Source organism: Teleopsis dalmanni, chromosome 2 (genome assembly GCF_002237135.1).
Source record: "Teleopsis dalmanni isolate 2A chromosome 2, ASM223713v2, whole genome shotgun sequence".
NCBI lineage: Eukaryota > Metazoa > Arthropoda > Insecta > Diptera > Diopsidae > Teleopsis > Teleopsis dalmanni.
This window is the reverse complement of record NC_051847.1, coordinates 175009986-175020734: the sequence shown is the minus strand read 5'-3', so window position 1 is coordinate 175020734 and position 10749 is coordinate 175009986. Positions and strand designations below refer to the sequence as shown.

Here is a 10749-nt window from a genome sequence, read left to right as displayed (position 1 = left end):
TTTTTGTTGCTGACTTTCGGTGTCCAACATGGATAAGAAAACTTTTGAGAAGCTCGTACTGAAGCTCAACAATTGTTTCAAGTGAGGACTGCGTCTGTTTGTGCTTCCTTCTCTCTGCCATTTTTCTGGGAACAAAATTAAATTTTTAACCAAAATTACTTCAGAATTGTTTTAAATGTCGGTTTTTTGTTGTCGTGTTAATGGTTTTAAATAATTTAGCAGCGTGAAATACTCTTCCTTGGATTTCCGAACTTCATAATTACTAAGCAAAAAACTTAATGAATTTAATTGTTAAAAGTACTAATTAAAGCATGAAAAATATTATGCAGTACTTATATCTTATGTACTTTGCTTTTTTGTTATAACTTGGTTCTTCTGGTGGTTCGTTTACAGTTCTAGACGTACTTATCATACTTAACTTATGATATAAATTAAAGTCATACTTCGAACAAATATGATATGTCAAATATGAGGGCTTTTACATAATTAAATATTACATAAAGATAATAGTTAATTGATGTGTATTATATTAACAATTTTGAATTAGTAACTCAACAATAGGTACAATAACACTGGTCAACAAAGATTTTATCCTAGAGACGTTGTTAAGAGATCCTAGACGTGTTTTTCGTGCTGATTCCGAATCTGTATTTAGATTCTTTCTATCACGTCTAGATTCTTCAAAACAGTTGAATGTATATTTTTGCTATAAAGTCGTAATTTACCTACTGCTCAAAAAGTATCCGGATTTTGTTGTTTGTTAACTACTTTTTAAGTAATAGGCTTTTTTCAAAATATTTTTTTTTGTTATGTTGGTACACCCTTTCTTGACATATGATACAAATTTCAGTGCCATCTGACAATTAGTTTGTTTACAGCAGCTGTTAATGTGAGACTACCTCAAGTGCATTTAGCGATTTTTACTATGGTCATCGCTCAGGCACCATATTCGCCAGATCTGGATCCGTGCGAGTTTTTTCTGTTCCCGAAACTCAAATTGCCCCTTCGTGGTAAGCGTTTTAAGTCGATTGAATCGATAAAATTCGCCGAAGGAACTAAAAGCCATACCTTCACGGGCCTTTGAAAAGTGTATGAAAGATTGGGTTAAGCGTTGGGTATTTCATTTATATATGATATATATAGTATAAATTATTTTCGTGATGTAAATATATGTATATAAATAACGTGGTTAATAAATATGTATAAATAATAATATTACGAATTAATAAATCTGATGGACCTCATCTTATAACGCAAGACGATTTAAACGATCTAGTGCGCGATTTAAAGTTGTGCAAAAAGAAGAGTGAAATCTTAGGATCACGATTAAAGGGTTGGAAATTGTTGAATCCAAAAACTAAAATTTCTATGTATCGATCTCGCCATGACGAATTTAAATTATTCTTTTCTCAAGAAAACAACCTTATTTTTTGTAATGATGTTCTATCTGTTATGGATACTCTTAATTTTGAATACAACGATGATGATTGGCGTTTGTTCATTAATTCTTCTAAGGTCAGTTTAAAGGCTGTTCTCTTACATAATGGAAATGAAATTCCCTCAATACCGTTAGCCCATGGAACTGATATGAAAGAAACTTACGAGAATATGCAGTTTCTCTTAAAAAAAATTCAATACGAAAGATATAAGTGGAAAATTTGTGGTGACCTAAAAGTTATTGCAATTTTACTAGGCTTACAACTTGGTTACACGAAATATTGTTGCTTCATCTGCGAGTGGGATAGCAGAGACAGAGAATTGCATTACTTGAGAAAAGATTGGCCACAACGTAAAGCACTCGTTCCTGGAATCAAAAATGTCCTCTTCCAGCCTTTGGTCGATCCTAAAAATATTCTTTTGCCACCTCTGCACATTAAATTAGGACTTTTTAAAAATTTTGTTAAAGCCATGGATAAAAATGGTGGTGGTTTTACTTATTTGAAGCAAAAATTTCCTAAAATAAGTGAGGCAAAGATTAAGGAAGGTATTTTTATTGGGCCACAGATTAGAGAACTGCTGAAGGACTCGGATTTCAACAGCAATTGAGTTCAACAGAAATTAACGCGTGGAACTCATTCAAAAATGTAGTTGAGCATTTTTTAGGAAATATGTTGGCTGAAAATTATCGCGATCTGGTGGCTAATCTAATTGATTCATACCAAAAAATGGGCTGCAATATGTCTTTAAAACTTCACTTCCTACACTCTCACCTGGACTTTTTTCCACCAAATCTTGGCGCCGTTAGTGATGAACATGGTGAGCGTTTTCACCAGGATATTTTACACATGGAAAAACGCCACAAAGGAAATTTCACTAACATGTTAGCAGATTACTGCTGGCCACTAAAAAGGGACTTACCAGATGCTCAATATGCGAGAAAAACATAAGTAAGTACCATTTTTTAAATTCACGATTTATTTGCTGAAACCCCTTGAATCACCCGTTAATCTGGTTGTCTAAAGAAAACTAGACGTGATAGAAAAAATCTAAGTCCAGATTTGGAATCAGCACGCAAAATACCTCTAGGATCACTCAATAACATATCTAGGATAAAAAAAAAATGTTTTTTTGTTGACCTGTGTAATCAAATCATTCCATATGAAGTGCTATAATGAGTTGACAAAAATGAGTATATGGATAGCCAAGCAGCAAACACGACATTTTCGTTTTAAAAACTCTATACGAGTTTCTTGTTCGGAGTGCTCTGACACGCTGGGGTTACTGGACCAAATTGTATTTTTCTCATCCTAGAATGGATGGCAATGAAACAGTGGATAACCTCAGAAGAACCGAATAACCCAAACTTTTTGGACAGTAGGTTTGTTGTTAAATTATCGGAATTACAGCAACTCATATAATTGCTTGGACAAAAGCTCAAGAATTATTTGACCCATACTTATGCTTCTTTAATTTAATTCAAATTAGGTATTGCGATTTATTTGACCTTATGTTGTCATCTTATTATTATGGATCTGTTTGAGATTTTAGAATGTCTTCTCTGTCACATTTTTTGTTACGATCGAACTTTGATTTATGTTAGCCTACAAAATTTATGCAGAAATATCACGTTTCTTTGGGAGTTAAGTAAATTTGTCTTGTTGATGACTGCTTTATCTACATGAGACGATCCGATAATTTCAATTTTCACCTTAGGTCGATCTTTAAGAACTATTCCACATGGAATATAAAGTTTAATCCTAAGTAATATTGGTTTGTCAACGAAGATAATTCAGATGATTCGAAGCCTCTACTGGGAAAGTAATGCTGCGGTCTGGGATGGCAATAAATTATCAGAATGGTTTAGAACAAATATGGGAGTAAAACAGGGGTGCGTTTTGAGTCCTTTGCTGTTTGCACTGTTTCTAGACGACTTGACAAAAATTTTACCCGGTGGTATAGAATTTGGTGGAGTGGGCTTAAAAATCTTAATGTATGCAGATGATATCGTATTAATATCGGAAACTCCAAGGATGTTACAATTGATGATTAATAAATTGAATGAATATTGTAAAATGTGGAGTTTAAAAATAAATATTAATAAGTCGAAAATCATGATATTCAGGAAATACGCAAGAAAACTAAGAGCTGAAGAAAAATGGCTGTTGGAGGAAGAATACATAGAGGTGGTTAACCAATTTAAATATCTAGGGATATGGATAACTTATAATACATGTTTCGGTAAACACATCTTAGAGAAATTAAAAGAAGGTAAATTGGCAGTAAACAGTACTTGGCGTAAACTCTTAGGGAACAAAGAAGTCTGTCCAGCGGTGAAACATAAAGTTTTCGAGACGGCAGTTAGAACTATAGTAACATATGGGACAGAAGTTTGGGGTGTGGAGAGATATGAAGAACTGGAAAAATTACAAAGGAACTACATTAAACGTGCATTTCATTTACCAATAAACACACCGAACTATATGTTACATTTGGAAACGGGATTACCGTCGTTACATATAAACACGCTTAGACAACATTTCAGATATATAAATCGAATACTAGTTTTAAAGGAAAGTCGTCTGACAAAAATAGTAACTCAAAAATTATTAAGCAATAAAACCTTATTTTTCAAAAACTGGATGGATATGGCAACAGAATTAGATGAACCTTTACAAATACAAGAGACTAGATCCTGGAAAATATGGCAAGAAGTTATAATAAGTAAGCAAACAAGCAAAGAACGAGTACAATTCGAGTACGCTGCGAGAACGAGCCTAACGAGAGCAACATACAGTACACTAAATTACGATTTGAAGGATAACAATTATTTTAATTCCAAGTACAGAGAAATAGATATTACCAGAATATTTAAAACACGAGGCGAACTATTACGCTTGGCATATATTCCTTACGAAAGCCAAGTAAATGTAGACTGCACCCTTTGCAATCTTGGTGTAATTGAAGACGTCCAACATTTTATGGGGATCTGTCCTATATTACAGGAGATAAGGTTTAAGTATTTTAGAAAAGTATCTTTAGAAAAAACAGATGTAATTTCATTATTAAATGAAGAAAATTGGTTCTTGCTTAGCGCTTTTATTAATGAAGCAACTATTTATAGAAAAAAAATAATGGACAAAATATTTTGAAAGAATTTTAAATATTATATAAATTAACATGTACACCTTTTAAATGCATTTTTATATAAATATGAAAGTTGTTAAAATTAACATAGAAAAAAAAAAAAAAAAAAAAAAAAAAAGAAAGGGTGTAATAATATTAAAATAATGGAAATATTGAAATGAATAAATTAAAATTAAATATTAAATTAGGCGGAGGAGTTTTGACTCATAGCCTTCTTATACACAGCTGTTATAAAAAATCTGTAAATTTGTAATTTTAAATTCAATTGAATAAATATAATTAACTAACATTTTTTTTTTTATAAAGTTTAATCCACGCAAAATCTTAGATATTGTAACTACTACCTTGCAGCGAGACCATGTTTGAAGATTTCATACCTCACTAATCGATTAAAAGATTGCAAGTGCTTCAATCCAGTTGTTACAACCCCAAAACAAAATTTTAAAACTCATGTGAGGTATGGCAATCACAACGTCACTTCCGGGTATATCGAACTCAAAAATGTTCTTCGTAATCGTAATCAGTTAAACTGCAAAAAGAAGATTCTTCGTTTTAAAGAATTTATTCGGACATTACTTGCGTACGTCTTTTCTATTTGATCTGTAATCAGTTTGTCTCAAAATTTGAATTTGAATATCTATTTGAGCACCAAAAATAAGCACAAGCGTAACGGAAATATTTTTTAAAATATCATGCCCCACAGCAAAGTCCAGATTACTGTAATTGACGATTATCGACTCGCACTGCCTCGAAGGTACCTCATCCGTTTTTTGATGATATTCAACTTAACACCCTGCTGTGTAACTTAGTATTTGTCATGGCGATAACGCCTTTCAAATACCTTTCATTGTAATTCGTTGAATTGCATTCAACATTCGATCCGCCTCTCGTGGTTCTAGTTACAGAATCTATAATTGACCAGCCATTATTGCCATTACTGCCACATGTAGAATAACCCCACGCTTTTCATATCTCACCTAATTATTGATCATAAATTTAGTTTTCCAAGTACTAGATGTATGTACCCTATAACTCTTTTATGATTATTGGAATGAGATTCTCAAGAGCATGAGTTTCATGGTCAGTGATTGGAATCTTCCTTATAACATAGTGGGTTAAAGTGTCACACTGAGTATTGATGCCGTTTACCTTTTCTATCGAAAAAAAATTTTTAGTATTTAAATTCAAGTGGCTCTTTCTATTGAATTTGTGTATTTTGATCATATCTTTCAAAATCGTTTTTAATATAAGCGAACACTTTTAAGTAATAGAAATATGTATCGTAAAAACTACTTTTATACAAATAAATTTGCTTAAGTAATATATTTTATTAATACGAAAAGCTTAGTTTGGGTTATTTTATCATCATTGACAAGGATGTGGTATGTAGGTATGTAGTCAATCAGTTAATTTAACCCAAATTGATGTATTAAAAAGATTAAATTTATGACTCATATAAGTTTATTTCGACTATCACATGAGTACCATTACACATTACTCTCATTATAAAGTTTTTGCTATGGAAAATGTTGAGAAGGTATCAAAGAAGTGAAATTCTTTGAAGTTTTGTATATCTAACGCAATACTTGGATGAAAGTTTAATTTTTAAAATGTTTGAAATTTTCATAATTTTACATAAAAGATGCCATTTTTTATGATATAATAAAAATATAAAATCACAATCCTATAAGGTATCCTTGTGACTTTAATATAAGTTTACAAAAAGATTTTCACTGCTTTTAGCCATTAAGAAAGTTTGTCTTTTTCTCAGTGTTTTTTCACTACTTTCTAAACTAAGTCAAATTACCATAAACTAAAAAGTCAGCGCAATGTTCAAAGGCAGCAGCACGAAAAAAAACAAAAAACTTTCTTCTTAGATATTTTTTTAGTTAAAAGATTGAAGGACGACTAAGGTGGTCAGCCAAGCAGAGCTAATTCAATGAAGTGCGACGCATACAGCACTTCAACATCACCACGCAGGGAAGATTGCCATCATCTATCCTGGGGAACATTATGCTGAATTTCTAATGTTGTTTTACATAAAAATTACCTCGACTGAACGCTTAAAAATAGGCAGTGGTTTTTTTCTATTCACGCTTGCTTTTTTTAAATGCTTTGAAGTTCATGCAACTGTCCTTGTGATTGTTCTAACGCTTCACTCTAAGAGTTGCAGTTGTTGCCCCCTCAAGTCGGTAATTTTTATTATTGTTTTCCTTTTTCTTGGCTTGTAATCTCACTGAAATATTTTTAAAGCTTTGACTACAGCCATAATGAAATTTTGAACTTGACACAAAATGTACACTTGACGGTTGCCGTTATTGTCGGGGGTTACCTCGACGTCGTTGGTGATTTAAGTTAAAATTAAAGTTAATGTCATTGAATGAAATGTTTCTTTCATTATACTTGCTTTTTATGCAAGCCATTTAACAATTACTTTATAAAGGAAAATATTTTTGTATATAAATGAGATTATTTTTAAATATGTATTTTACACTTTTAAATTTTCTCAGTATTAAGAACAAATAAACATAAAGGTCCTCATACTATCGAAGTTTGATTTAAAGATGTAGTTAATTTTATGCTTGCTTTTCACAATTTTTACGAAGTTTATTCTATATTATTAATTAGATTTTAACCACAGAAAGCACAGTGCTCACATTAAAGGGGCCAATCTTAATTGTTATGTATCATTTATACTCCAAACAGTATCTGGTCTCGGCTGCATTTTAATCATCGCCAACCATTTTCCTGCACAGGTAGGGCATGTCTTCGGCACATTCCAAAAATTTTGTTGCCAAATATGTTAAGTCAATTTGATTCTTTTCAGCAGTGTAACAAAATTACCAAGAAATCATTCACCTAAAAAAATAATAGACTGAACATACTCTAAAGAAGTTGCATCGTAGATGTTGTCACAATTGCCCTGTCTATCTGCAGGGTAGCAGAAGAACGATAACTTCTAAAGTTAATTGTCGTCGTACACTACTAAGTGAGACAAGAGAATCGAGGTCAAGCGTCTAGAAATATATTTCACTCTAGATGATTTAGATGTTTTTCCGAGATCCCTTGCTTTTTAAATAGTTAAAAGAACGAATGATGATGTTGATGATGATGATAGGTGATACTGAAAAGTATATGCGATTTTTATCACTAGTTACCCATATATCTGGTTAAGATTAATACCAACAGTCATTAAAGACGCTAATAAAATTTTGTGACTAAACGAGTGAGACCAACATGTAAGCTGTCAAACTGACTACAATTCGAAATCATTTAAAAAAGTGGGCAATATAAAGACCCTCGATGTTTGGATACAATATAAATTAACGCAAAGCAATTTGATTGATAAAATTACCATCAATTAAAAGTGTTGTGGAAAAGTGATAAAATTGATTGATTTTTGAAACGAATCATTACGGGTGAAGAAAAGTTGAGATAAAATATTAATATTTAATATATTTTTATTTATTTTTTATCTGACTATAGGTCACTTTGCATTCAAGTTAATATTAAACGGTTGATAAATATTTTTTTAATATATTCTATATTTCGACTCGCGTTGTGAGCCATTATCAAGGTAGTGGGATTGAAAGGGGACTTATTTATCATGAACTACTCCAATGCTTAATTTGGTCCTGTATTAGTCAAAGTTATCCGTTAAAAAAAAAACAAAGCATCAATTAAAAGAAACAAAAACCAATTAGTATTGCCCCTTATGATAATACCAGACCACACATATCATTGATGACTCGAAATGAATTAAAGCAATTCGGTTAGAAAGTTTAGACGTATCGATCATAAGCTTGAACCTTGCAACATTAGATATAATTAGATATACCAGGATTTTATGAACTCATCAAAAGAAGAACTTAGAACCATTACAGGAGTCTTAACAGGGCACTGTAAACTAAAATATCACCTTACGAGACTGGGTATATATACGAATGCAAACTGTAGGTTCTGTGAAAAGAATGAGGAGTCAACACACATGTGCTGTTAGAATGTTCTGCGATAATGGACATACGGAATAGACTTCTGACAATGTATGTTCTTGCGGAAGAAGCAATAAAACTCTATAAAGTAGGTTCTATACTATTTTTTATTGACGTAACAGGTCTTAGATACCTATTGTATACCTAGAACGGGCGATCCGACGATCGCAGTGTCACATCCCTTAACAATAATAATAGATATGGTTAAAATTAATTATTAATAAAGAAAATTTTTGTTCAAATATGTATCAAAAAACTGCGAATACCTTTTATATTAACTAATATATAATATATAATATATAATGTTTGTATTTGATGTCAATCTATTAGAAAACTATCTTATATACTTTCTGCTCAAAAAGTACTCGGATTTTGTAAATAAAACATACACATTTAAATTTTATACCAAATTTATTTTATCTTCTTTAAAATATGCTCCTTCTGAAGCGATACACATATGTCAGCGCTTAACCCATTCTTCTATACACTTTTCGTAGGCTCGTGCAGGTATGGCTTTTAGTTCCTTCGGCGAATTCTCTTTTACCGATTCAATCGACTCAAAACGCTTACCACGAAGGGGCAATTTGAGTTTCGGGAACAGGAAAAAGACGCACGGAGCCAGATCTGGCGAATATGGTACCTGAGCGATGACAGTGGTGCCGTGTTTGACAAAAAATCGCGTACAACAACAATTTTCCATAGTAAAAATCGCTAAGTGCACTTGAGGTAGTCTCACATTAACAGCTGCTGTAAACAAACTAATTAACAGATGGCGCTCAAATTTGTACCATATGTCAAGGTGTACCAACATAACAAAAAAAAATGTTTGAAAAAGGTCCATTACTTAAGGAGTAGTTAAGAAACAAAAAAATCCGGATACTTTTTGAGCAGAAGAATGGTATGGAATAAAATCTTATTTAGAAGAATATCTTATATAGAAAAATATCTTATATACAAAAGATTATTTTATATATTAAATTTAGTAAATGTAATATCTATAAAAAATAAATATTCGTAATGATTTTAATTTGCATGCAATTCCATTCAAACCTTATAATCAGTTTCGTCCTGAAATGGGCATTCAACTCTCCTACTTATTTAATAAGCGTATTATAATAATAAGAAAAAAATTAGACGGTGCCTGAAAGAGAAGTATTTCTTAATAACGCTTTTGTGTACTGTACGCTCAATAAAAAACTAAGAGATAAATAAATACTCCAAAACTTCAATATTGCATTTTTATCTCAAATTTGTAAATTCAATTTTATGCTTATAAATAAAAATAGATGCAAGCAACTTGAAGATATAAAATTGCATTATTTAGAAAATATGATAAAAGTTTTGCACTACAAATGGTGAAAAGGAAAAATTACAAAAAGATAAAATCTTGCTGAAATCTTTTCTTATAAGTTACCTAAAAAAGTAGAAAAGAACTTATGGAAATATGTAGGAGTGTGTACTGGTTCGTAAGTACATATTTCATCTCCTTTTCCGAAATGAGTTCTTTGGAAGAAGTTGAAAAATGTTGAAAAACGTTGAAAATACGTTGACATCTTAAGACGAGAGTAAGACGAGAAATGCGTTAGACAATTCAGCGGCATGGAAGAAATGTATTGCTTCGCCAGTGTGAAGAGTGGATAGCTGGTGGCGGCAGAATGCATCAGACTCGGGAATAACAATAGTTAAGTTTAAAGTGAATTTTGAAAACATTTTTATAAACACTTTAGAAGTTATGAACAAATACAAACTATGAAAAGTTAAATTTTTGGCATACCGAGCACGAAACGTGTTAAAAAAAATTCCTTACTTCAAGTAGTATTTATTTTTATTTATCTGTTGCGAAAAATTTAAAAGAAAATTGCTTTTTTTTCTTCAAAAGTATTTCTATTCCTTCAGATACTCGTATATGAAGTACGAGTGAGTATAAGAATAGTTGAAGGAGATTTTGGTCAGGTTTCTGTCAAGCCAAGACAAGCGAAATGTTATAATATTAGTAACAAAAGTGGAAAAAGATGGAGCGCTAATGCTAAATGAAGTGTGAATAAAAAAGTTTTTAAATTAAACTTTCTTCGACTTTTAACGCTTTTTGGTGTAACTACGAATTTATTTTTAAATAAAATCCCTATTTGCATTCGAACAAATAAGCGGAAATTGGTTTTCAGAAATTTTAAAA

The 10749-nt window shown here is 31.5% G+C and overlaps 1 protein-coding gene across 1 annotated transcript in view; it reads right to left on the bottom strand.

The window, feature by feature from the left end:
- Positions 1 to 2443: 2443 nt before the first annotated feature.
- Positions 2444 to 10749, bottom strand: part of LOC119676215 (Down syndrome cell adhesion molecule-like protein Dscam2) — an 18330-nt gene continuing 10024 nt past the window's right edge. The window contains exon 12 of the mRNA XM_038087449.1: positions 2444 to 2544. Coding sequence (XP_037943377.1) covers positions 2444 to 2544 — 101 coding nt within the window. The remainder of the gene's footprint in view (positions 2545 to 10749) is intronic.